The sequence below is a fragment of the Ovis aries genome, chromosome 19, assembly GCF_016772045.2.
Source record: "Ovis aries strain OAR_USU_Benz2616 breed Rambouillet chromosome 19, ARS-UI_Ramb_v3.0, whole genome shotgun sequence".
Classification (NCBI taxonomy): Eukaryota; Metazoa; Chordata; class Mammalia; order Artiodactyla; family Bovidae; genus Ovis; species Ovis aries.
Genome location: NC_056072.1, coordinates 55,727,157 through 55,755,002, shown reverse-complemented (window position 1 = coordinate 55,755,002; position 27,846 = coordinate 55,727,157). Strand labels below are relative to the sequence as shown.

Here is a 27,846-nt window from a genome sequence, read left to right as displayed (position 1 = left end):
GGGTGCATGGCTTTGTGTTTCCAGTTAAAATCTTTATTTAAGCTGCTTTCTTGCTGATCTGTCCTGGCCAGGCTGGAGCTGAGGGGCTTTCTTTTGTGCGGGTGGCTCAGGCTGTTCCTGTGTGTGCATGATTGCAGCTCCCTCACTGTGCTCCTCCTTGTGTGAGGCTGGACGCTTTGGCGCTTTATTTTTGGCTTCCTGTGCTATAAGGAACTACTGGCTTTACTCTTTTTTTTTTTTTTTTTAGTCATGATAATGATGCCGTTGGGTTAAACAATCATTTTCCTTAGGAATACATACGAAGGGACTTCCCTGGTGGTGCAGTGGCTGAGGTGCTCCCAATGCCAGAGGCCCAAGTTCACTTCTTAGGGAACTAGATCCCACATGCTGCAACTGGAGACTCTGCATGCCACAACTAAGCCTCCTTGCAGCCAAATAAGTAAATCTTTCTTGAGAAACGCATACTAAAAGATCTGCAGATGAAATGACAATGTCTGAGATTCGCTTCAGAAGAAAAGCGTTTGGGCTGAGACCCATTGCTGTCCACCTGAAACTCTCACAACCTTGTTAATCGGCTGTGCTCAACTATAAAATGGAAAGGTGAAAGGAGGAAAGAAAACTCGTTGGAAGGAAGTGCATATGGCGGGGTGGTGACTTGAGACTGGCCGTGAGTTGTTGAAGTTGGGTGAAGATACGTGCCAGCATATTATGCTGTCTTGACTTTATCTCTAATAAAAGGTTTTTAAAAATCCATCCTGATCATCTCTTGACCCTTCAGCCTGAAATGACTCTTGGGTCCTCTTTCTGCCTGTTCTTCCTGGTCGCCAGCAGAGGGCAGTAGGTAACCCCTCACGGCTCCCGGAGCCCAGATTGCTGCTGGCTTAGTGCTCAGTGCTGCTCCCCGACAGCTCCCCGGGCTGGCTGCTTGCCTGCCTCTCCCTCTGAAGGCGCCTGCTTGGGTCGTGGAAGCAGAGTGACAGGATGTCTGCAGCCTGCTCTGGGGCGGCAGGTGCTGTGAGACGTGGTGCGCATTCCTGCACACTCTGCAGGTTTGCGCCCCCTGGGCCCTGCTCCTCTGGTTTATGGTGGTGGAGGGCTGTGCTGAAGGCGGCCCAGGCTAGGGGCAGGGGTTTGTGAGCCCCAGAGACTCGGGTTCAAATCCCAGCTTAACTGCTGTGACTTGGGTAAGTTGCCTAATGTTTCTGAGTTTTCATTTCATAGGGACAATTATTCTTGTCTCACTGGGTTGTGAAAACTCAATCTTAGGACATATAAAAGCATCTAGCACCGCTCCTGGTCTTTCCCCTTTGGTCTCATTACCAAGAAGTTCCCTGACCTCTCTTTAGATCATGCCCCCTTGCACTGTCACGTTCAGCTAGCATTCGCCCGTTCCCAGGTCCCCAGTTGGACCAAACTAGCAGCCTTAGGCCCCGAGTGGCTGGTTTGCTCTTTCCCTGTCCTCTGACTTCACGGCGAGCTGCAGGACCCCAGCTCCTGCACGCCGCTCTTAGAAGGCCTCTTGCTGTCATAGTCACGGCTGTCGTTCCGCCTGGCTTTTCTGGGTCCCTCTTCTGGAACCTTCCGGAGTCCTGCCTCTGTGCAGTCTTCAGCCACCGAATGTGTCAGCTGCAGGGCCAGGAGACCCCAGTGTATTTGTCTGCGCTTTTCCTCCTTTGTAGCCATTACCACTCCTCCCCTCTACAAGTAAGAAGGAAGGGTCTCCCTAGCTCATGAAGAACTTCTGTATTCGCGCACTGTTAAGGTCAAGGAGAGCTGAGCTAAGGCTGTAGTCAGAAGACTGGCGTGAAGCTGTGCTTCATGCCTTTGCTCCTAACCTGGGATGGAAACAGCCTTTCTTCTTTGAAATGGAGAGGATGCTGATGACGCAGCTCGCGGTGTGTTTTGGGATCGCCCAGTATGTCCTTTATAAGGCGCTACTGCTGCTGCTAAGTCGCTTCAGTCGTGTTCGACTCTCTGTGACCCCATAGACGGCAGCCCACCCGGCTCCCCCATCCCTGGGATTCTCCAGGCAAGAACGCGAGTGGGTTGCCATTTCTTCTCCAGTGCATGAAAGTGAAGAGTGAAAGTGAAGTCGCTCAGTCGTGTCCAGCTCCTAGCGACCCCATGGACTGCAGCCTACCAGGCTTCTCCGTCCATGGGATTTTCCAGGCAAGAGTACTGGAGTGGGGTGCCATTGCCTTCTCCGTTATAAAGCGCTAGTAGGTGCTGTATAGACTCAAGTGAGTCTGAATCCTAGTGTCACTCTCTTCCTGGACAAGGATGGAAGCCAGGTGTCCATGGCAGCGGGGAGGGCTCCCTTTCCAGTGGGCTGTGATGGGTGGCGTGGCAGGTGTCCTGTGTGGTCTGGCCCTCTGTCTGTGTTAGTTCTCTGAGATTCCCCTACCGTCAGATGCCTCCATGCTCCAGGGTGAGCACCGAACTCCTTACAAAACCAAACGCTTTCTTCCCCTCTAGCCTGGGAGTCGGTTACCGGGGAAGTAACGCGGACTTCACAGACCGCTGTTAGTGGAGTGGCCCAGTCCTTATCAGGGTCTCAGGGCGACAGCTCGGGGGAGTGGACGCTTGAGTTCCCCGTTCCTGGCCTGCGCCTCCCTTCACCACAGCAACAGATTGTACTGCAACTCAACCTGCTAACAGGAGCCGCAGCCGCTCTTGTTTCTAATCTGAGTGGAGGGAGGTGGAATCTGTTTGGGCTGGAGTTGGGCGCTTGGAGAGAAATGGATCTGGGGTTAGTAGTTTTGACTGAGAAGCAAGCAGGGGCCAGACAGGGGAAAGCCCTTAAAAGTCTAAACGGGAATCCAGAGTTTCAATGAGGGCGGAGGGAAGCCCCTGGAGGATTGTCGGAAGACTGCTGCAGCTGGAGACTGGCGAGCAGCTCGAGGGATGTGCTGCCTTTCCTTGGGAAAGCGGTCAGCCCGCCACAGCCAGCCCAGCGAGGAGGCAGGCCTGGACCGGGGCCACAGGGAGAGGCAGGGGGCAGGCAGGGCTTAGATAGCGCCGAGGGGGCCCGGCTCCCAGGCTCATGGCTTGGGAAGTGGGAGATGGTGGTCCCCTTCCTGGAGGTGAGGGAACACGGAGAGCATAGCAAGTTTAACTTTGAAAATCTCTTGCTTTATTTTTTCCTCCTGTCTGATTTGCTGGTCTATCAGAACTAATTTGGGGGTCAATACCTACTTAACCTCTGTAGCTTCAGAAGATTCAGCTTTCACAAAAACAGGTTTAGTCTTGTTCCTAAAAAGACTCCACATGCCTCGCGTCTGTGCTCACCAGCCCTTTCCTGAAGTGATGGAAGGATCACTGACTCTGCTCTCCTTCTCATGTCTTATGACTAAGCATTTTATCCCTGTTTTTGGGTACCTCCATATTTCAATAATAAGAACTTATTATTTCAATAAAAAGAATAAGAATGAAGGTTCTTCTGGTAATGTATTTATCATTTAAACCTGAACGTTTTAAAAATAAAACCACCTCAGAAGAGATTTTTTTTTCTTTTAATTGCAAGACTGTTGAGGGCTTATTGATTTCCTCTCCTGTGGATCTGAAGCACAGAGTTATAGGGAGGTGGACCCCTCTCAGCCTGGTCTCATCTCTGCCTCACGTTGTTTCCCAGAGAATTTTGTCTGTCGCTGAACTTGTCCGTTTAAGATCGCGTAGGGGATTCATAGTCTTACACGTGTAGTGTTTTTGCTGTAGGTCCCATGAAACAGGCTGGATGTCAACAGAAGGAAAGCCTGAGGAGCCATATGTTGGGGTAGATTCCCGGTGGCTTTCAAAACTGAATCCTGACTTCGGATTCTAATCCGAGTTTGTTATGGCCAGCTTCAGGTGAATAAGGAGCTGCCTGATTTAGAGGAGGTGATTGAGGAGACCTGCATCTCTACCCGCTGGGGAGGGAGCAGAGTCGGGGTGTTTGCAGTTTGGGGCCATTTCAAGGAGTCCTGCTCGGCATGTCTTGGTGCCTATCTTTGGGTGAGCAAAGTTATGCCTTTCTGTTAGCTCTCTTCTTAGGGGCAGAATTGAAAAAATGAAAGTGTTGGTCGCTCAGTCATGTCTGACTCTTGGCGGCCCCATGGACTGTAGCTTGCCCTGCTCCTCTGTCGACGGGATTCTCCAGGCAAGAATACTGGAGTGGGTTGCTGTTTCTTCTCCAGGGGATCGAACCCAGATGTCCTGCATGGCAGGCAGATTCTTCACCGTGTGAGCTGCCAGAGGTGGCGTTACTGGGTCATAAAGCGTGAGGCTGTCCAGCAGTGGTGGATACTGGCTGACCAGTGTCCCGGTGGCCCTCCCGGCCGCAGAGCCCTGCTGCAGAGCCCCTGGGACCAGGCCTGGTAGTGTGGCCTGTTCGTGCTCAGCCCTCTGGGAGGGGAGTGGATGGGTGGTATTGGAGTTTTTCACTTACACTTTCCTGATGAACAGTAAGTCTGGGTGTTTGTTCACACGCGTACATGGATGTCCTCTTCTGTGAAGTATCTGTTCTGCTTTTGTGCATTTTTCTGTTGAGTTGTCTGCCTTTCCTTCTCCGCACTGAGTTCCCTGCATAGTCTGGGTACAGGTCCTTCCCTGGACATGTAGAATGCTAAACTGGCCCACTCAGGCCTGTCGTCTCACTGTCTCACTGGTGTCCTTGGATGAGCAATCCTTAATCTTCTCAGTCCAGTTTTAAGGTTTTGTCCTTTAAGATTGGCAGCCTTCTTATCTTGTTTAGGAAATGTTGCCCCTCCAGGTTCATGAAGTTTAGTCCCTCGCCTTGGTTGCAGCTGGAATATTAAGGTGAAAAAGATCCCTCACTCTGATCTCTTAGATCTTAACCATCTGTACAGCCTGGCTCCCTGGGAGAATCTGACTAAAACTCCAGGCCTAAAAAAACACTAAAACTCGTGTCTGCAGAGACATGCATACAGAGACACCTCCCTGGGACTTGAGAGAGTTCTCAGACTGGCCTCGAAGCCTGTCTGTGGGCGCCTTGCTGGAGAACCCCCCCGTAGTCCAGCCCTGTCACTTGGCAGACCAGGAAATCGAGCCCCGGAGAAGGGAAGTCGCCATGCCCAGCTGGGACCAGCACCCCATTCTCCTTACTCCCGTTGCAGGGCTCTTTCCCTCCATTCCCTGAAAACGCCTCTGGCAGAACCGTCGAAGAGAGAGACTGTAGTTAAGGGGGGTTTCTCTCCACTAGCAGCAGACAGTGGCTTCCTGGTGGCACTCGTGGGCGGTGGTGTGTCCACCTTAGTTAGGTGTTAGGCTCCCGGGAGTCTGCATGCAAGGCTGGCGAAGCTGAGCTGGGACCCTCGTGTTGACGTCTCCTTGTCCAGCTGTGTCTCGGGTGCTGCCTTGAGCCTCTGTGCAGCTGCAAGACTGTCTTGATCTGCTCTGGCTGGAATTCTAAAATCACCTTACATAATGTGTTTCCTGTCCTGGTGCTCTAGTGGGTGAGGTTTACCAGAGCGTTTGCTCCAGGGAGAAAGGGGTGGAGGCAGGGGTGGAGGCGGGGGAAGGGGCTGCGAGTTTCTTGACGAGGCTGGTGTTCTGCAGTCCTTGTTCAGTGCACAAGCGAGGCCAGGGTTTCTAGAAGCGTTTGCTAATGATTTTACTGGTACCCTGCCTTTTTACCTGCCCCTGCCTGCAGTCGCCTCGTAAAAGATCCTGAGTGCACTTGACCGCCTCCAGGTAACATGGCCGGGTGTTTTCTAGAGCACTCACACCCCAGGGCACGGAGTCTGGGGAACCGGTCCTGTGACCTCGTCAGCAGTGCCCACGCGGCATGTCACACCTGCTGCACACACCCCAGTCTGGATCTCAGGGTGAGAAAGACCGTTGGGATCTCTGAGCCATGCCCTGAAACAGACTGCATGATCTCACTGTCTGCAGATAGACTCCTGTGAGGGCTGACGGGCAAGAGAGCCCGCGTGGTCGGCCGCAAACCTGAGTGCCTTCCTCCCGTTTCCTCAGGCACCTGTGACTCCGTAGCTGGGGGCAGATCGCGGTGCGTCTGCACCATCACGGCAAGTGTTTGCTGAGCACCTGCCCTGTGCTGGGGCCGCACTAGGCAGTGGGGACACGGGGGTGAATAGGACAGGCCCCTGTCCTCCGGGAGCTCCAGGGCTGGGCAGAAGGATAGGTGAGCGCCGCGCAGTGTGACGAGTGCCGCGCTGGGCGTCAGCACAGGCACCGTGAGACCAGGAGGAGCAGCGTCTTAGTCGCTGGGGAGTCAGGCCTGCGGACCCAGCACCTCCAGGGAGAGGGTGATGGGAACGTGGTGCTAAAGTCAAAGGCTGCAACACGCGCTTCACTGAAAGGACTCCCTCAGCCCTGAGCTCGGGCGCCTTTGCATCTCTGCTTTGGCAGATGTCGAATCAGTCTTTTCTCTCCGGTCGATCAGGGCAGTCCCTTGGGTCTCCTAGACCCCTTAGTCAGTGCCACTGGGCTCCACTCCAAAGACACGCCTCCAGTCCCAGCGTCGTGGCACCTCCAGTGAGCATCCGCCCAGGGAGCCTCAGTGTCTCACTCTCTCCTCTTTTCTCTTTTAGGTCTGAAGAAATCAGTGGTTTATAGTTCACTCAAACTGCATAAAATGTGGAAAGGATGGCTGAGAAAAACGTCCTGACTTTGGCTTGCTTTTATCTATTTTACGTTTAGTTGAATAAAGTGGTCCTTTTTGACAGAACAGTGTCTGTTACTTTGACCCGTTGCTTGAATTTGAAGATATCTCGGTTTCCAGGATGCGATTTCCTAGATTTTGGAAATGCCTGTGCCGCGTGTTTATCCTGTGGGACCCAGTACGTTTGAGGACTCAGCATGAGAAGAGCCTCTGTACACGCAGCGCCTCTGGGCCCTGCTGTCCTGAGAGCTTCAGCTGCGGTCTGTTGGGTCCATGAGGCTCAGAGGCCTGAGAGGTGGTGCGTGCGCTGCGGACCAGCAGCCCCTCATCAGGGCAGGAGGTTTGGCTCTGTCTGCCTCGGCTCCATCTCACCCACTCGGTTTTCTCCGGTGAGAGTCCCCATCAGCATCTTCCTGGATCTGGGTGTCTTCCATTCCTCCTGATTCTCCGTGAGGGTGCATGGAGGTGACTCGAGTGAGGAGCCTGCAACAGACCAGGTACAGAGCTTTCCCCGTGTAACGGGAGTGTTTGGGGAGGAGGAAACAACACAGGACTCGTTAGGTCAGAGAACTGGGAAGTCAGAGGCTGGTGGGCGTCAGTGTCGGTTTGAATCAGCACATTAACAGACCAGTTTCCAGACTCTCCCTGCCCTTTGCTGTGTTGACATCACACGAAGGCCGACTCCCGAGCCTCTTAACTCAGACCGCTGACCACAGCCCCATCCAGGTTTGGGGAGATGGTGTGGGGGGTTCCCTTCAGAAGCCCTCTTACAAAAGCAGGGAAACTCCAGCAAGCCTCTGTCTGGGCTCCTGGGCCCTAATGATAACTTTCCAGTCCCTGCGCCTGTAATGAGGGGGAGCCAGGCCGAAACGGGAGCCTGAGCTCGTGCCACACTAGAGTCCACCTCCCCTCCCGCTCATGCGGGAGGAGCGCGCGGCCCGGTGGAAGCTGGGAAAGGAGAAGGTGCTGGGAGGCAGGTCTGTCCCCTCAGCATCTCATCATCTGTCTCCTCACCATCTCTTCAGTCCAGACTCTGGTTTCATCTTTCTCTTCTCAGACTGTCCCCACCTCACACTGTTTCGATCATCCAGTGCCCTATCGCAGACACTTAGGTTCTTTTGAGAATCGGAACAATAGCTTTCTGCTTTTTTTTTTTTTTTTAACCTTTGGATTCTTCTCCTTCCAACCCCAAAGAGGCTTGGGATATGAGCAAGCTGGGTTTGAATCGCCATACCATTGCTACTAGCTGTGTGACTTTGGGCAAGTTGTTTAGCGTCTCTGAACAGTTTGGCCGTGTCTGAGAAGGGAATAAGGTCACCGTAGTGAAGGTCCAGCAGGCTGCCTGTCCTGTGTACGAGGACACTGCCTGGGCATTCAGTCAGTGTGACTCTTGTTTTGTATTGCTTTTTGTTACGATTTTCTTCTGCACACCTTTGTTTCTTTGGGTCAGGTTCTTCAAGAAGCTAACATGATTTCCAGTTGTTTATTGGATAAAATATTTCTCATCGGCCTTGGTCAGATACCACAGTTGGCTCATAAACAGCAGAAGTTGATTGTTCACAGTTCTGGAGCCGGGAAGTCTGAGACCAGGGTGCTGGTATGGGTGGTTTCTAGCGCGAGCTTCCTGGTGACAGAGGGCTGTTTGCCCAGCGTCTCCTCTCACGCTGGAGCTGGCAGCAGAGCTCTCTAAGCCTCTTCTTATAAAGATGCTAATCCCATTCATGAGAGCTCCACCCTTGTGATCATATTACCTCCCAAAGGCCCCACATCGGAAACATCATCACATGGAGGACCGAGAGAATGTTACGGGGACACAAGCATTCCATCCATAACAAGCTTGTTAAGGACCTGTAAGCTGGCTTTATTTTGACTGTAACTTGTGTCCCCTGTATCTAATAGAGCTTTTTATTAGACTGCGCTTCCCTGGTGGCTCAGTGTTAAAAGAATCCTTCAGCCAGTGCTGAGAAACAGGTTCAACCCCTGGGTTGGGGAGGCCCCCGAATACTAGGCTACCCAGCCCAGTAGTCTTGCCTGGGAAGGAAGGAGGAGCCTGGTGGGCCACCGTCCATGGCGTCGCAAAAGAGTTGGCTATGACTTAGCGACTAAACAGCAGCAACAAAATGTCCTGAACTAGTTTGCACGGTAGATACTCAGTAGTTAATGTCAGAGTCACTTTGCAGTGGGGATCCCTGATGCCCCAGGAGAGGCAGTGGCGGCCGACAGAACACACAGGAGCATCGTGACTGAGACCAACCCAGGCCTGTAGACTGGTCTGGTGCCTCTTCCCACACACCCCCTAGCTTTTGTAATTGATGAACACTTGAGTCTTTTTGTCCCGCTTCCCCAAGATGTAGTCTTGTCTTCCTTTTCCTCCATGCATTTTGAAGTATCTAAGTTGAGATTCCTCAAACAGGTATCTTAGGATGAAAGCTTGAGACTTCCTCTGAAGAAAAAGGAATTCTTTGGCAAGAAGTAGCTCTTCTCATACACCAGAAGACCCAAAAAATAAATGTACTTGAGAGTCAGACTTCCTCCCAGCCGTGTTTTTGGGCAAGTTATTTTAGCCTTTCTGAGCCTTAGTTTGTGTGCTGTGAGGTCGGTACACGCGCTCATACCTCTCTGGCAGGGCTGGCGTTAAACTTTAATGAGGAAGCATGCACAGTACCTAGCATGGCTCTAGGTAAATGAGAGTACTTCATGCTTACAAGTCGCTCTGCTGTTCCGTTCAGATGGTGAGTTTGGATAGCTAGGGAATAGCCCACAGAAAGCATCATCAGGGAAAGAGAAACAGTCCTTGGTATATCAAATAGAGGGGATTTAACCAAGGGAATTAGTTATAAAAGGAAGAAGGTAGAAGGGATGACTCCCGGGGATCAGGAAGTGGCTGACATCCCTGGAATAGACTCTCCAAGCTGACCTGTTTCATGTGACCAGAGATGCTGCCTGTGGTGGTTCCAGAATATGTTTGCAAATTCTGTGGCCATCTTCCCAATCAAGGTGAACTCTTAATTCCCCCTCCTTGAATATGGACTGGCCTCAGTGGCCTATCTGCATTTCTAACAGGGTGCAGCAGACAAGACAGCCTCACTTACACGATGAGGTCCTGAGTCGTGCCACACCGTCCCCCAGCTCTCAGGACACTGGCTCGTAGGGCCAGCTGCTAGGTTGTGAGGAAGCCCAGGCCGGCCCATGGAGAGGACGTGTAGCCGCCCCAGCGGACAGCACCAGCCGCCAGACGAGTGAGTGAGTGACCGCAGCCAGACATGGGACCCCAGTCAACTCCCAGAACTCGGGGGTGGGGTGGGGTGGGGATCAAAAAACAATGATTGTTGTTAAAGGCCACTAGGTTGGGAGGGGGTTGCAGCATTAGATAATTGGCCCAGTGCCCCTGCCACTGGGGGAGCTGCCAAAACAGTGCCACCACTGCCCAGATGCCACAGGGGACCAGACATCACAGCCACTGCTGTTGGAGGCAAAGCCAGAACCTTTCCCACCCTCTGACCTCCCGCCACCGTCCCCAACTGGCAAAACCTGATAGAAAGTCACCGGGTCAGAAAGCCTGCAAAGGGAGTTACAGTCCAGAGTGGAGTGTAAAGCCACATTCATCTTGTGGCTGAGGCCCACAAGATAAAATCTGCCAGGTCCGCTCTGGTGACAGGGCATCCACGTGTACCCTTTAACCCATATATGTCCTTCCAGCAACAGCACCTCTAGCTCCCCACAGCAGCAGGTATAGAAGAAAATGTGCTTGCTTTCTGGCAGAAAAGAGCTTTATATCCATCTCTTGTTTTGTTGTTCATTCGCAAAGTTGTGTCCGACTGACCCCAGGGACTTGGTGATGATAATTCTTCTTGTAATCACAGTCTCCCCTGACTACCATGTAACCTAGAAACTAACCTGTGAAGTTTCCTACCACTCCTTATAGAGAATCGTAGGGGAGAAAAATACATACGTGCCTGTCGGTGATTGAGTGAGTGGGTGTGTGAGTCTGTGTGTCTGCGAGTGTGTGTACATACGTTATCAAGCAAGGAAGGAAGGACACCCACCTCATTTTTCTGAACCGGTAGACACATCCAGCATCTCCCATCACTTGTTCCATGTATCTGCTGTTCTGAGCCGGCGCTTCAGCTGGCCAGAGCTCCTTACCTGCTGGGTGACCCAGATCTTCATTCCTGCGGGACCCGCATCCTGAGTGGACCGTCTTCACTGGGTCGCTCTAGTCTGTTATTAACTTTCTCTATTGAATACAGTTCCAGGCTTTACGTGTCGAGTGGTGAGAATTTGATGGTCCTTACTGTGCTAAGGAATGTGTCATGTATTAGCTCATCTTACCCTCACAGTAGCCATATAAGGTAGATACTGTTCAGTTCAGTTCAGTTCAGTTGCTCAGTCGTGTCCGACTCTTTGTGACCCCATGAATTGCAGCACGGCAGGCCTCCCTGTCCATCACCATCTCCCGGAGTTCACTCAGACTCACATCCATCGAGTCCGTGATGCCATCCAGGCATTTCATCCTCTGTCGTCCCCTTCTCCTCCTGCCCCCAATCCCTTCCAGCAACAGAGTCTTATCCAATGAGTCAACTCTTCGCATGAGGTGGCCAAAGTACTGGAGCTTCAGCTTTAGCATCATTCCTTCCAAAGAAATCCCAGGGCTGATCTCCTTCAGAATGGACTGGTTGGATCTCCTTGTGGTTCAAGGGACTCTCAAGAGTCTTCTCCAACACCACAGTTCAAAAGCATCAATTCTTCGGCACTCAGCCTTCTTCACAGTCCCAACTCTCACATCCATACATGACCACAGGAAAAACCATAGCCTTGACTAGACGGACCTTAGTCGGCAAAGTAATGTCTCTGCTTTTGAATATATTATCTAGGTTGGTTCATAACTTTTCTTCCAAGGAGTAAGCATCTTTTAATTTCATGGCTGCAGTCACTATCTGCAGTGATTTTGGAGCCCCCCCAAATAAAGTCTGACACTGTTTCCACTGTTTCCTCATCTATTTCCCATGAAGTGATGGGACCAGATGCCATGATCTTTGTTTTCTGAATGTTGAGCTTTAAGCCAGATACTGTTACTATCGTACAAATGAGGAAACTGAGGCTCAGAGAGATTAAGTAATTTGCCCAAAGTCACGCAGCTAGTTTAGTGGTAGAGCCAAGACATGCCCGCCGTACCCCCACCACCACATGGTTTGCGTGATCTGAACCAAGCCTCAGTGTCTGTAACCACTGTTCATCCACAGCTCAGGACATGGAACATACACAGGCAGCAGTAACTGTTATTGTTGATGTTGCTTCCATTTGACTGATACTTGGATAATCTTTGACTCACTGCCCTGTGAAAATGGCCAGGCGACTAAACAAAGCGTCAGTAAGGAAATCTCCCTGGTTCCTGGCCAGAATTCCTTAGACCAGTGTTTGAGAATTCACAAGTGTCTAAGGCAAAGGCTGATTCCCTACGGTTGAGTCATGGCTTCCAGTCATAACCTCTCTGTATCAGCTGAGCGACCTCGGAAAAAGCTTTGGTGTCGGTGAGTAAAGACTCAATGAGCAGATTGCAGGTCAGCTCTGCCCCAGACTAGCTGGGAGATGTTGGGCCTTCCTGAGGGAGGCGTTGGCTGAGTTCCCTTACGTGGCTCCAGGATGAGCAGTCTTCAGGAGATGGGACCAGAGGAAAATGGCAAGAAGACAAATACAATATAGTGCAGCACTGGAGGGCAGTGTATTGCCCAGGACCAGGTGTCCATGTGATCCCCAGCTGAGCGTCAGAAGAGCCGGGGGCTGAGACAGGCCTTTTGTAATCTGTCACGTGAGCAGAACTTGCTGGAAGTCAGAGGTACTCCTGTCGTTCTAAGACGTCTACATGGCCACCATCCTGAATTGTGGCTCCAGCTGAATCATGGGTTCCTACTCGTTTGGGAATCTGTGTGGCCCTGTGTCTCCCCCAGCCCTGAGCCTTGCCGTCCAGTCCCCTTAACCTCCAAACACCACCAGTGAACAGTGAGAAGCAGGAGTGTGAATTTGACCAGACATGCTGTATTCTAACTAAGGGAAGATGCTCGTCCACCCAGGCACTCTGGTCCTGATCAAAAAGCCCCCAAGCTCATCTAACCCACAGAAATGCCCACCACCAACCTGTGCTGAGGAGCAAACACGTCGAGTGTCACAGACCCTGGCGAGCATCTGTGCAGGTCCTTTAACCAGTGGAGGATGGGACGGAACAGGGGAAGTGACCCAGAGTTTACTGAAGGCCTGTGAACACCAGAGGTCATCCAGAAACCACTCCTTTTAATCCTCACCCTGCTTCTGCAGCAGCAATATGATCCCTGGGTTGGGTTTTTTTTTTTTTTTAATAACCGAGGAAACTCAGGATTAAAGAGGCTCCATAGCAGGTCTCCCACCTGACAACTAGCACACAGCAAGGCTGGGGTTTCAGTTGTGGTCTGTGCAACTCAACAGTCCACCCGCTGTTCAGTATCACACCCTACTCTGGCCCTTGCCTGTAAGAGGTCGATAATTCCACGTTCATCCAGATGAGCCCTCCTGTGGTCATTTTCAGCCGTGACTAGTCACGGGCCTAAAGTCCACCGGTGTGGTTTCTCCTGCACGATTTCTCTTTCTTGTGACATCAAGTGAAACGATAAAAACAATTCTTCCCAGAATGAGCTCCTTCTGCAGAGACGATTCAGGAAACGTCAGACTCCCTGGGAAACCCAGACACCGTTCACCCTCCTTCACTCTCCAGGTGGGATGAGGAGATCACAGACAGGTTGTGACGTGTATTTGTTGACAGCCTAGACTAAAGCCTGCAGCTGTTTTTTTTTTTTTAAACTGAAGTATAATTATAGTGGTGTAAACGCAATTTTCAGTGTTGTGTTCGTTTCGGGTGTACGGCAAAATGAGTCAGTTATACATATACACATATCTACTCCTTTTTTCGATTCTTTGCCCATATAGGCCATTGCAGTCTTGAGTTCCCTATGCTATACAGTAGGTCTTTATTTATCTTATTTACCTCTTTTATATATAGTAGTGTGCCTATGTCAATCCCAATCTCCCAGTTTATAAAGCCTGCAGCTTTTACATCCTGCTTAATCCTCCTTTTATTAATAATACTCCAGCCTATTATCTTGCCTATCCAGCAGGTAGGAGGCAGGGTCATTGTAACAGTGTCTAGGGTTTCAGTAGCTTTTACATGATGAAGAAAATCTCTAGGCTCATATTCTTTACAAAAATTACAGGACACCCCACCAAAATAAAACTTATAACTTAACTGGAGTTTCATTATCCTTAATCCCTTCTTATATGACTGACCTACTATGACAGTGGGCTACAGATAGCAGAAAGTCCGTGAGAGTCCAGGTTCCCATGAGCTGTGTGGAAGTGCATCAGGGCTGCAGTATGTGAACAAGCAGGAAAAGGCTAAAGGCTCTCCGGAGAATGAAACTCAACTGGTATGAATTCAGTGTTGCTTAGCGAGGCGGCTTTGTGGGGGAGATAGGACCCTGCCCTCCGTAAGGTTAGCCAGTAGGAAGGACAGAGTTCTTCCCGATATCATAATACAAAATGAGGAAGGACCATTGATTTAGTACTGAAATATTTAATAAATGCTTCATTTCAGTTCAGTTGCTCAGTCGTGTCCGACTCTTTGCGACCCCATGAATCACAGCACGCCAGGCCTCCCTGTCCATCACCAACTCCCAGAGTTCACTCAAACTCATGTCCATCAAGTCGGTGATGCCACCCAACCATCTCATCCTCTGTCGTCCCCTTCTCCTCCTGCCCCCAATCCCTCCCAGCATCAGAGTCTTTTCCAATGAGTCAACTCTTTGCATGAGGTGGCCAAAGTATTGGAGTTTCAGCTTTAGCATCAGTCCTTCCAATGAACACCCAGGACTGATCTGCTTTAGAATGGGCTGGTTGGATGTCCTTGCAGTCCAAGGGACTCTGCTTACTACAGGACAATAATACAGCCGACTGTGGCTCAGATCATAAACTCTTTAATGCAACATTCAGACTTAAATGGAAGAAAGTAGAGCAAACCACTAGACCATTCAGGAATGATCTGAATCAAATCCCTTTGATTATACAGTAGAAGTGACAAATAGATTCAAGGAATTAGATTTGATAGAGTGCCTGAAGAACTATGGTCAGAGGTTCATGACATTGTACAGGAGGTAGTGATGAAGACTATCTCCAAGAAAAAGAAATGCAAAAAGGCAAAATGGTTGTCTGAGGAGGGCTTATAAGTAGCTGAGAAGAGAAGTGAAAGGCAAAGGAGAAGAGGAAAGATATACCCATCTGAATGCAAGGTTCCAAAGAATAGCAAGGAGAGATTGCTATTTGATCAATGCAAAGAAATAGAGGAAAACAATAGAATGGGAAAGACTAGAGATCTCTTCAAGAAAATGAGAGATACCAATGGAACATTTCATGCAAAGATGGGCTCCATAAACGACAGAAATGGTATGGACTTAACAGAAGCAAAAGATATTAAGAAGAGCTGGCAAAAATACGCAGAACTATACAAAAAATATCTTCATGACCCAGATAACCACAATGGTGTGATCACTCACATAGAGCCAGACACCCTGGAGTCCGAAGTGAGGTAGGTCTTAGGAAGCATCACTACAAACAAAGCTAGTGGAGGTGTTGGAATTCCAGTTGAGCTATTTCAAATCCTAAAAGATGATTCTGTTAAAAGTGCTGCACTCAATATGACAGCAAACTTGGAAAAACAGCAGCAGTGGTCACAGGACTGGAAAAAGGTCAGTTTTCATTCCAATCCCAAAGAAAGGCAATGCCAAAGAATGTTCAAACTACCACAAAATTGTACTTATCTCACACGCTAGGAAAGTATTGTTGAAAATTCTCCAACTGAGGCTTCAACAGTATGTGAATTGAGAACTTCAGATGTTCAAGCTGGATTTAGAAAAGGCAGAGGAACCCGAGATTAAATTGCCAACATCTGTTGGATCATAGAAAAAGCAAATTCCAGGAAACCATCCACTTCTGCTTTATTGACTACACCATAGCCTTTGACTGTGTGGATCACAAAAACTGGAACGCTCTTAAAGATATGGGAACACCAGACCACCTGACCTGTCGCCTGAGAAATCTGTATGCAGGTCAAGAAACAACCAGACATGTAACAACTGACAGGTTCCAAATGGGAAAGGAGCACCTCAAGGCTGTATATTGTCACCCTGCTTGTTTAACTTATATGCAGAGCACATCATGGGAAATGCCTGGCTGGATGGAGCACAAGCTGGAATCAAGATTGGCTGGGAGAAATATCAATAACCTCAGATATGCAGATGACACTACCCTTATGGTAGAAAGTGAAGAGGAACTAAAGAGCCCCTTGATGAAAGTGAAAGAGGAGAATGAAAAAGCTGGCTTAAAACTCAACATTCAAAAAAAGAAGATTATGGCATCTGGTTGCATCACTTCATGGCAGATAGATGGGGAAAAGAAACAGTGACATTTTATTTTGGGGGGCTCCAAAATCATTGCAGATGGTGACTGCAGCCATGAAATTAAAAGACTTGCTCCTTGGAAGAAAAGCTATGACCAGCCTAGAGTGCATATTAAAAAGCAGAGACATTACTTTGCTGACAAAGGTCCATCTAGTCAATGCTATGGTTTTTCCAGTAGTCATGTATGAATGTAAGAGTTGGACCATAAAGAAAGCTGAGCGCAAAAGAATTGATGCTTTTGAACTGTGGTGTTAGAGAAGACTCTTGAGAGTCCCTTGGACTGCAAGGAGATGAAACCAGTCAATCCTAAAGGAAGTCAACACTGAATATTCACTGGAAGAACTGATGCTGAAGCTGAGGCTCCAGTACTTTGGCCACCTGATGCAAAGAGCTGACTTATACGAACAGACCCTGATGCTGGGAAAGATTGAAGATAGGAGGAGAAGGGGACAATGGAGGGTAAGACGGTTGAATGGCATCACTTATTCGATGGACATGAGTTTGAGCAAGCTCTGGGAGTTGGTGATAGACTGGGAAGCCTGGAATGCTGCAGTCCATGGGGTCGCAAAGAGTCAAATGTGACTGAGCGACTGAATTGAACCGACAGGACAATAAGGCATTGTCCCAACTCTTAGGATCTTACAATGCAGAGAAGTAGTCAGGTCAATAAATTGGGAGTTACGTTTGTCTGATAAATGCTAAGTTATAGGAGTCACTATAGGCTGCTCTGAAGATACATGGAAGTGAAGGTGAGTTTTGGTTGAGTGCTCATGGTGTGTCAGGGGCTGTTCTCAGCACTGTGTTTATTCATTTAATCCTTCCCACAGCCTTATGTAATAGAGACTCTTATTATCCCCTATTTTATGCCTGTGGACATGGAGGCCCAGGGAAGTGATGCCTCACACTGTTTCACAGCTTGCAGATCATAGCCGGGGTTCAAAACTGGTTCGTCGGGTTCCAGAACCCTCCCTCTTAACCTCTTAGCCAAACCATCTCCCCATCACTTAGCGATCACCTTGTCTGAAGGAGGGAGCAAGTGATATCCAGTCTGTTACTTTAAGAACAAGTATGAGTTAACCAGAAGAGGAGGAACAGTATCCCACACATGGGGATAAAAGCCCTGAGTGAAGTCACCACCATGCCTTTGGGGAACTAAAGTTAGCTCAAGAGCAGTAAAATGCCAGGCAGATTCCGTGCAAAAGTAAGACTGGAGAGAGAACTGAAGCCACATATTGAAGGGTCTTATAAGGCCCTTTGGTGTATTAATCAGTATCCCCAGAGCAATGAGGGCTTCCCCAGGGGCGCTAGTGGTAAGAAACCTGCCAATGCAGGAGATGGACGCAGGTTCGATCCCTGTACTGGAAGATCCCCTGGAGGAGGGCATGACTATCCATCTAGTATTCTTGCCTGGAGAATCCCATGGACAGAGGAGCCTGGAGGGCTACAGTCCATAGGGTCATAAAGAATCAGACATGACTGAAGCGACTGAGCACGCACTCACACGCACTGGAGCAATGGAGAGCCAGCAGGGATTTTGAGCTGGAGAATGGAAGGCTGGACTTACATTTTATGAGAAGGATTATGGCCTCAACATGGAGAGTGGATTAGAAGGGGCAGGACTCTGATCATCCAGTGGAGAGGCAGTGGTGGTCTGGGGCACAGTCACCGAGAGTGGACCCAGAGGGACAAGTTCAACTGATGTTTAGGAAGTAGACTCAGTACAACATGTTGGTTGAATATGGAGAAGGTGGTGTCAAGGTTCTGACTGGGGCAACCAGGAGAATGGAGTGTTGTTTACCAAGTCGGGGGTTCAGAAAGAGGGACAGATTTGGGGGTGGCAGGAAGCTGGTGATAAATTCAGGTCTGGGCATGCTGAGTTTGGGAGGAAAACCAGGAGAACAAGGCAGCAAGTCATGCAGAGGATGATGAGGAAGTGTTAAGTGTATTCCCGTTCATCTGAATGATCAGTGTTTCCTCCTTGCAGTGTCTGCCCCCGTAGACGTCACATTTTGGCCTTATGACTTGTTTTGGCCAATGAAGGGAGAATGGAGGACACACATGTGACTTCTGAACGGAAACTTAAGGAGCTTCTGTCTCACTTCCCCTGCCACAGCTCTGGCAGCGTTTCAGGGAGACGCAGCACCATCAGCCTGGATCCCAGAGTGAAGAAGCCATGGAGCGGGGTCACAGCTGACACACGGCGCACTCTCAGCATGAGTAGCAAGCAAACATTGGTGGGTGTAGCCTCTGAGACGTGGGAATTCTCAATATATTCCACTTGTTACTGGAATATACCCTAGCCTACCCTGACTGATAAAGGGGGAAAGGCCACATTCAACTGGGAGGGTCTGAATCCTTACCTCACATCATACCAAACTTAACTTAGATGAATCAAAGCCTGAACATAATAGCTAGAACCATACCACTCTTAGAAGAAAATATGAGTAAATCCTTATATTCTTGGATTAAATCAATTGTTTCTTAGACATGACACCAAAAGCACATCCAAGAAAAGAAAAAAAATACTAGACATCATCAAAATTTAAAACTTTTGTGCTTCAAAGGACACCGTCAAGAAACTAAAAAGGCAACCCACAGAATGGGAGGAAATATTTGCAAATCATGTATTGGAGAAGACCCTTATACCCAAGATATATAAAGAAGTATCTGAATCAATAATGAGAAGACAACCGCATTTTAAAATAAGCAGGGATTTCGCTGGTGGTCCAGTGGTTAAGAATACACCTGGTAATGCAAAAGACACAGGTTTGATCCCTGGTCCAGGAACTGGGATCCCACATGCCACAAAAGAGCTAAGCCTGCACGGAGCCCTGCAGGACTCAGCGAAGATCCCACACACTGCAACTAAGGCCTAACGCAGCCAAATAAATATACTTTAAAATAAATAAATGGGCAAAGGATCTGAATACATATTTCTCCAAAGAAGATAAACAGCCAACAAGCACATGAAGAAATGCTCCACATCATTAGTCATCAGGAAAAGGCGTATCAAACCACCATGAGATATCGGTTTATACCCTCTAAGGTGGAGGAAGTGGCAACCCATCCAGTATCCTTGCCTGGAGAATCCTATGGACAGACGAGACTGGCGGGCTGCAGTCCGTGGGGTCGCAAGAGTCAGACACGACTCAGCGACTAAACCACCGCCACCAAGCTGGCTTTAATCAAAAAAGAAAATACCAAGCAATGGTGAAGAGGTGGAGAAGTCGGAACCTCATCCACTGCTGGTGGGAATGTAAGGGTGCAGCTGCTGTGGAAGACCAGGCGGCAGTTCCTCAAACGGTTAAACATAGAGTTGCCACAGCATCTCGCAGCTCCACTTCGAGCTACACACATTGTGCTTAGTGGAAAGAAGCAAGAATATTATTATAACAATATATATGCTATATAATATATATATTATAGAATATATAATTCTATAATATATATTATTGTATATTATAATATAATTACATATTATTATTATATATTATATATAATATATAAAAGACACTCCTTGGAAGGAAAGTTATGACCAACCTAGACAGCATATTAAAAAGCAGAGACATTACTTTGTCAACAAAGATACATCTAGTCAAGGCTATGGTTTTTCCAGGGGTCATGTATGGATGTGAGAGTTGGACTAAAAAGAAAGCTGAGCACCAAAGAATTGATGCTTTTGAGCTGTGGTGTTGGAGAAGACTCTTGAGAATCCCTTGGACCACAAGGAGATCCAAACAGTCCATCCTAAAGTCCATCCTAAAGATCAGTCCTGGGTGTTCATTGGAAGAACTGATGTTGAAGCTGAAACTCCAATACTTTGGCCACCTGATGCAAAGAGCTGACTCATTGGAAAAGACCCTGATGCTGGGAGGGATTGGGGGCAGGAGAAGAAGGGGATGACAGAGGATGAGATGGCTGGATGGCATCACCGACTCAATGGAGATGGGTTTGGGTGGACTCCGGGAGTTGGTGAGGGACAGGGAGGCCTGGCGTGCTGCGATTCATGGGGTCGCACAGAGTTGGACACGACTGAGCGACTGAAGTGAAGTGAAGATAAACAAATGTATAGAGACGGAAGTGGGCGAGTTATCTGGGGCTGGAGGTGGGTTGTTGGGGAGGGAGGGGATTTGGGAGTGACAGCTAAGAGGTGAGGGGTTTCTTTTGGAGTTATTGAAAAAGTTCTAGGGACTTCCCTGGTGGTCCAGTGGCTAAGACTCCATGCTCTCAATGCAGGGGGCCTGGGTTCAACCCCCAGATAGGGAACTAAGATCCCACATGCCACAGCTAAATATGCCGCGATGAAAATCAGCGATCCCAAGCACCACAACTAAGACCCGCTGCAGCCAAATGAATAAAACTTAAAAAAGAAAACGTTCTAAAACTGATTGTGGTTATGGTTGCACAACTCCGAATATACGAAAAACCATTGAATTATACTTAAATTCAATGGTTTAAGTTCATTAAACAGTGAATTGTATGGTATGTGAATTATATCTGAATAAAGCTTTTAAAAACAAAAGAAAGGTTGGTCTCAGGAGAAGGCCCTTGAGATAGCCTCAGAGGAATGGTGGGGGTTATAAAGAGAAACAACAAGGGAGATGGGACAGAAAGACCGGAAGAGTTAAGGAGTTGACAGAAAACAGGACTTTGGCTTTCTTTTTTTCGCCTGAGAATTTAGAGATTTGTTTGAGGGTCTCAAACCAGAGGTGCCTCTCACCTCTAAGCCAAGCAAACCAGATTTTAGGACACAGAGACAACTCAAAAGGGGTCTGTTCCATTTGCTTGGCCTCCAGTGTGATGCCAAGATATGCCTGGATATGACAGGCTATACCGTTTCCAGCCATCTCCTGGAAGATAGGATTCCTCAGCCTGTCCCGGAGCCCGTGTTGTCCTCGGAGAGGCTGCTGGGACCTTTGAGTTGAGTGCCTACAAATCTCACCACATGAGGAAACAAGACCAACACAATGGCCAGTCGTGACATCCAGCGACATCCAGTCTTGCCACAGTCGTGGTCTGAGAGCCAGGTTTCTCAAATCTTCTTTTTTTTTTTTTAATAGTGAAAACTTTTATATTTGAAATTAGCCAGCTGGACTCAGTTTAGATGATCCCAATTTTGTTGGCAACATCCAAAGCATCATAGTCAGGAGCCAGTCGAACATATGCCTTCTTCTCTCCATCAGGCCTGATCAGAGTACTGACCTTGGCCACGTCAGTGTCACAGAGCTTCTTCACAGCCTGTTTGATTTGGTGTTTGTTGGCCTTGACATCCACAATGAACACCAGTGTGTTGCTGTCTTCTATTTTCTTCATGGCTGACTCGGTGGTGAGGGGGAATTTGATGATAGCATAGTGGTCAAGTTTGTTTCTCCTAGGGGCGCTCTTCCGAGGATATTTGGGCTGCCTCCTGAGCCGCAGTGTTTTGGGCCGCCGGAAGGTGGGTGACGTCCAGATCTTCTTTTTCTTGTGGCTGTGGACACCTTTCAACACTGCTTTCTTGGCCTTCAAAGCTTTTGCTTTGGCTTCAGCTTTAGGAGGGGCAGGGGCTTCCTTCTTCGCCTTCAGTGCCATCTTCATGAAAAGGCCTCAAATCTCTTACAGAAGCTGGAGAAGCCAGTATGATTCCTGAGACTGGAGGGACTTTTAAGAGAGAATGTGCAGGGACGATGTATCTTCCTCCTTTGCTGCAGATAATCATCTGGCTAGAGGCCCCCAGACCTCCAGTCCTCAGGACAGTAAGACAGACGGAAGTCTCGGTCTGTGGATGCGGCTGCCTCCATGGAGAAGAAGGATGTCACACTGGGGATGGAAGCCCCGGGGGGGGGGGTGCCCTGGGGAACAGACCTGGAGAAGGGGATCAGCCTGCAGGAGGTGGAGGTGGGGCTGCTGTCAGGGACACCCACTGGAAGGAAGCGGGGGCAGCGGGGGCAGGCAGAGGGAGAAGCCGGGCTGGGACACGGCCGCAGTAGAGGCCTGAGCTGGTCCTCCAGGGGTGCTCTGGGGCCAGGTGGCCTTGCAGAGTGCTCCCCCATGACAGGTCCAACAGGAAGCCTCAGCCGGGAGCAGTCCAGTTCTGACAGTTAGAGGGGTGCTTCTTTCTTTTTGGAAACAACTTATAATATTGTCGTGGTTTTTGCCATACATTGACAGGAACCAGCCACAGTTGTCCATGTGCCCCCATCCTGCACCCGCCTCCACCTCCCTCCCCATCCCACCTCTCTGGGTTTTCCCAGTGCACCGGCCTTGAGTGCCCTGTTTCATGCATCAAACTTGGACCGGTCATCTATTTCACATGTGGTAACATACATGTTTCAATGCTCTTCTCTCAAATCATCCCTCCCTTACCTTCTCCCACAGAGTCCAAAAGTCTGTTCTTTATATCTGTCTCTCTTGCTGTCTCACATATAGGGTCATCATTACCATCTTTCTAAATTCCATATATATGTTTTAATATAGTGTGTTGGTGTTTTTTTTTTCTGACTTACTTCACTCTGTATAATAGGTTCCAGTTTCATCCACCTCATTAGAACTGATTCAAATGTGTTGGTTTTAATAGCTGAGTAATATTCTGTTGTGTATATGTGCCACAACTTTCTTATCCATTTGTCTGCCGATGGACATCAAGGTTGCTTCCATGTCCTAGCTATTGTAGACAGTGCTGCAATGAACATTGGGGTACACGTGTCTCTTTCAATTCTGGTTTCCTCGGTGTCCGTGCCCAGCAGTGGGATTGCTGGGTCGTATGACAGTTCTATTTCCAGTTTTTTAAGGAATCTCCACACTGTTCTCCATAGTGGCTGTACTAGTTTGCATTCCCACTGGAGGGATGTTTCTGAAAAGAGATCTGAATGGTGCTGGCTTCTCCTATTCCACTGTAAAACCTCGGAGCCCCCGTAATACAGAACAGACATTCAAGTATCCACTGTCTATACTTTTAGCATGTCTGTTTGGCACTTTTCTCCAAAGATCTCAACAGCCTGGTGGCCACTAGACACGGGGCCATAGTGCCCTTGACATTTGTCTGCTCCAGAGTAAGATGTGATGTGAGTGTAGAATTCATACCAGATTTGAAAGACTTCAGTTCAGTTCAGTTCAGTCGCTCAGTCGTGTCCGACTCTTTGCGACCCCATGAATTGCAGCACGCCAGGCCTCCCTGTCCATCACCAACTCCTGGAGTTCACTCAGACTCGCGGCCATCGAGTCAGTGATGCCATCCAGCCATCTCATCCTCTGTCGTCCCCTTCTTCTCCTGCCCCCAATCCCTCCCAGCATCAAAGTCTTTTCCAATGAGTTAACTCTTCACATGAGGTGGCCAAAATACTGGAGCTTCAGCTTTAGCATCATTCCTTCCAAAGAAATCCCAGGGCTGATCTCCTTCAGAATGGACTGGTTGGATCTCCTTGCAGTCCAAGGAACTCTCAAGAGTCTTCTCCAACACCACAGTTCAAAAGCATCAATTCTTCGGCGCTCAGCCTTCTTCACAGTCCAACTCTCACATCCATACATGACCACAGGAAAAACCATAGCCTTGACTAGATGGACCTTAGTCGGCAAAGTAATGTCTCTGCTTTTGAATATGCTATCTAGGTTGGTCATAACTTTTCTTCCAAGGAGTAAGCGTCTTTTAATTTCATGGCTGCAATCACCATCTGCAGTGATTTTGAAGCCCCCCAAAATAAAGTCTGACACTGTTTCCACTGTTTCCTCATCTATTATTTCCCATGAAGTGATGGGACTGGATGCCTTAGTGTGAAAGAAAAAAAAAAAGAATGTAGAATGTCTCATGAGTAATGCTGGATATTGATTAATATTTATTGTATGTTGAGATGGTAATATTTTGGACACCTTGGCTGGCACACCCTGTTTTTTTTCAGAATTGGGATGAAGGCTGTTCTCTCTTCATGGGATGGCCAGTAAGATTGCTACTCATTTCCTCTAGTCACCCATGCCTTGCCCGTAGGAAGCCCTCAGAATAGTTTGTTGAGGAAAAGGATGAAGCAGGAACACCCCTCCTTGCCTAAATTCCCTCTTTCAGACATTGTTGTGCCATTTTGTTGATCAGCTTCATCACAGATGGGAAAGAAGAGAGATTGTGGGTACATCAAGTGTGTGAAAGAAAGAGTAGCTTACTGGGGCGTTGTGATGTCATTCAAGGAAAGCAACTGGGTACAGATCATCCAAACACAATGGCTACTCTTTGTGCAGAGGCTTAACAGCTTTTAATAAACACATCTCTGAAAGCTTGTTCATGGGCATTGTCTAACTTAAGCCTCATAACAATGCCGTGAGATGTATATTATCCTCATTTGCAGGTGAGGGAACTCTCATCTCTCATCTGACAGTTGACTGCTCACAGCCAAGTCTCTCTGGTTTAGATCACCTGCCTAGCCCTGTGGGATTTGAGGTTTTGATCCTCCCCTGTTCCTTGGCCAATTACATAATCTTATATTGAAAAATTGATGGAAACCAAATGAGTAGGGTCCAATCTATGTTTTAGCCCAAAATCCTTGATTGAAATTTTTAACCAAATGCATTTATATTGCGAGCTAAATATTTATTTAGACTTGATTCGATCCCTAGGACAGGAGACTCCATTTGAGTGTCTTTTGTAAGCTCACTCTAGTTGTTTGACACCACCTTTTTATGCATCCTTCATAACTCGAACATAATTTTAAGGTTTCCTTTTTGGGAGGACCAGATGCTGAAAGCCGTTTGTTTTTCAAACCTTGGAGCTCTTCCAGAGCCTGAAGCTCATCGAAGCACGTAACTGAATTCACTGGGAGCTGACCCATTTTCCAATTGAGCAGGTGAGGGAGGGGCTTGGGGTCATATTTTCACTATTTTTATTAGGAGCACAGCCACAGCCAGCACAAATGTAGAGCTGTCAGTGGTTTTATTTAACTAGAACAGCAAACATATGTTTTCCAGATATTTTTATTCAAGACCAAAAAAAGCAGATTTTTTTCCAGTGAAAGAATGAGAGTTTTCGAAATGTTTAACTCATTTCTAAATGTAAAATACTTTTATTTTAAAAATATGCAGTAAGCATATTTTATGATGTTTCCATCAGAATATTTTTATGCTTTTAAAAAAATATTTTTATGATGTTTCCATCAGGTTTTCATGTGAAAAAGGATTACTTTATGCAGTTACGTACCTACATATGATTATGTAGCCACTACTCTTCTCAGTTTTTTTCTTTTTACTCACAGAAGAGAAAGCATTTCTGCTTTCCAATTTCCAAATGGTATTTCCACATAATATTAACTTATCTAAAGAAAGGAGCTTCCCTGGTGACTTAGACTGTAAAGAATCTGCCTGCCATATAGGAGATGCAGGTTCGATCACTGGGTTGGGAAGATCCCCTGGAGGAGGAAGTGGAGACCCACTCCAGTATTCTTGTGTGGGAAATCCTGTGGACAGAGGAGCCTGGTGAGCTACAGTCCATGGGGTCACAAAGAGTTAACACGACTGAGTGACTAACACTTTTAGTTTTCATCTAAAGAAAATACCTACACCTTCTATGCCTATTGCTGTCAGAAGCTTAATTATTGACTGAAAGTGACTGTGTGGCTTAACAGGAAAGACGTGACCTCTGGGTGGTCATCAAACCTAGATTCAAATCCCACCCCTGCTTCTTTTCAGCTAACTGGCCCCAGGAGATCATTTATCCTCTAAAAAGTTGGGTTTCCTCTTCTAGGAAATAGGGATAATTCCTACTTTGCAAGGGTCCTTGTGAGGCTCAAATTACCTGACTGTGGTGGTGTTTTATCCATCGTAAAGCTGATGTATAACATCCTCTCTGGTGAGCTGCAGTGATGAGGAGGCAGGGTGGTGTCATGGAAAGAGCTCAGCATCTGAAAAAGAGAGAGGAAGGAAGACAACACTGCTTAAGCACCTGCTGCCCTCCTGCCCCTGCACATCACATAAGCTGCATCGTTTGCCTTGCAGTGATCCTGCCAGGTGAGTGTTAATGTCCCCCCTTTGCACTCTGTTCTTTATACCTCTTAGATTTAAGTTCAAGTTTCCATGTTGCCAGTTGCTATGTGGCCTTGGGGCCAACATTTATTCTAAGTCTCAGTGTTGTTATTGTTGTTTTTTAATCTGTAAAACTGCAGTAATATTAATCCTGACATCACATAGTAGTGCCTCAACTGCCTTTCTGGATATACCCAAACCCAGCAGCCCCAACACTGGCCACCTGATGCGAAGAGCTGACTCATTGGAAAAGACTCTGATGCTGGGAGAGACTGAGGGCAGAGGGAGAAGGGGTGACAGAGAATGAGCTGGTTGGATAGTAGCACCAGTTCAATGGACATGCGCTTGAGCAAACACTGGGAGAGAGTGAGGGACAGGGAGGCCTGGCATGCTGCAGTTAGCAAAGAGTTGGACATGACTTAGCAGCTGGATCGGCAACAACGAAAGCCTTCTTAGAGCTAGACAGACCAAAAATAAAAAAGTAAAAGTTCAAATGGTTACCTTTGGGATCCAGGGGGATAACGTGCATAGTAACACCTCACTCTCAGTAGGAGTCGAGTAAAGACATCTGGATATGAATTAAGTTACTTGCACCAGCACACTGGCTTGACTTTGTTTTAAAGCATCTCAGCACACACCTCTAAAGAACCTGCCTGCCAGTGCAGGAGACATAAGAGACATGGGTTCATCCCTGGGTCAGGAAGATCCTCTGGGGAAGGAAGTGGCACCCCACTCCAGTATTCTTGCCTAGAGAATCCCATGAAGAGAGGAGTCTGACCGGCTGCAGTCCATGGGGGTCACACAGAGTCTGACACAACTGAAATGACTTCGCACACACATCTCTTAAAATCTGTAGCAGTTCACACAGTGGAGACGGGACCACAGAAAGGCCAGATCCTGGCCACCTTGCTGAAATGGCAATGCTGCCTGAAAAACATAGCTGAAGAGTAAGCTGTACACATTGATGGCAGAAATCGCCAGGATGGTGGCAGGAAGTGTGATCCTGATGTCGAATGTCGGAGGTCGTTCAGAGACAGCAAGAAGAAAAGTGTTCTGGCTCATGGCCTGAACCTCAAAAGGAGAGAGGTGGGGTCCATGGGCAGCTGTGGGAGTCAGGAGGTCACAGGCTCCATCCCCTGGGCCAGTGGCGTGTGGCCCCTTCATGGCAGGTGCCTACCCCACTCTGTCCATGGCCCAGCTAGTCCGTCTTGTGCTCTCCCAGCCAGCTGGTCCACAACCACCCTGGAACTCAATGACTGCAGTCGTTGGGGGTGGAGGGCCTGCCTGTGTCAGCCTGTTTGATGGAGAACTTTCCAGGTGCACATTTAAAGGGAAGGAACATCCTCAGACTCCCAGGGAAGAGAAAGAGACCTCCTCCGGCTGGGATTTCTAAGGTACTGAGAGAACTCTCCCGTGCTCTGTTCGTCCAGGAAGTGTTCCTGCCTGTAAGTTGAGCCTTCATGGAGTTGGAACCAGGGTGTTTTCAGTGACAGAGCACCTGGAAGTCAGCTTCCTTTGCAGGAGGTGATGAAACACCTGCATTTCTATGTCTCATAAGAACCGTGGTTGAACTCAGAGTACACCGATGTACTTCGCATGTAGTTGGGCCAGAAACATTCTGCTTGATTGAACATGCACACTTACGTGAAACAACCAAACCACAGCCTCAAGCAGACTGGCTCACGGAGAAGAAGAGCTGCTGAGGCTCCAGACAAGTTTCCCCAGGACCCAGTTTCCAAGAGTCTCCACTGCGTTCATTTCATTTACAGT

General features: G+C 48.3%; 2 protein-coding genes across 3 annotated transcripts in view; one reads left to right on the top strand and one right to left on the bottom strand.

The window, feature by feature from the left end:
• Positions 1-6,685, top strand: part of LOC101106751 (phosphatidate cytidylyltransferase, mitochondrial) — a 47,390-nt gene extending 40,705 nt beyond the window's left edge. Inside the window, exon 8 of one of the 2 annotated variants that reach the window (XM_027957775.2) lies at positions 6,549-6,685. In XM_027957775.2, coding sequence (XP_027813576.1) covers positions 6,549-6,625 — 77 coding nt within the window. In that variant the 3' untranslated portion in view covers positions 6,626-6,685. Of the gene's footprint in view, positions 1-290 lie in introns of both variants that reach the window. The other variant, XM_042236392.2, reaches the window with a different exon arrangement.
• Positions 6,686-21,162: 14,477 nt separating this feature from the next.
• Positions 21,163-21,685, bottom strand: LOC101122224 (large ribosomal subunit protein uL23-like). The gene has a single exon (XM_042236391.2). It carries the CDS (start codon positions 21,673-21,675, stop codon positions 21,199-21,201), a length of 477 nt encoding a protein of 158 aa, XP_042092325.1. The 5' UTR covers positions 21,676-21,685; the 3' UTR covers positions 21,163-21,198.
• Positions 21,686-27,846: the final 6,161 nt, after the last annotated feature.

Bases quoted from the DNA above. Each gene is read 5' to 3' on its own strand.
- LOC101122224 (XM_042236391.2), bottom strand. From the start codon at position 21,675: ATGAAGATGGCACTGAAGGCGAAGAAGGAAGCCCCTGCCCCTCCTAAA.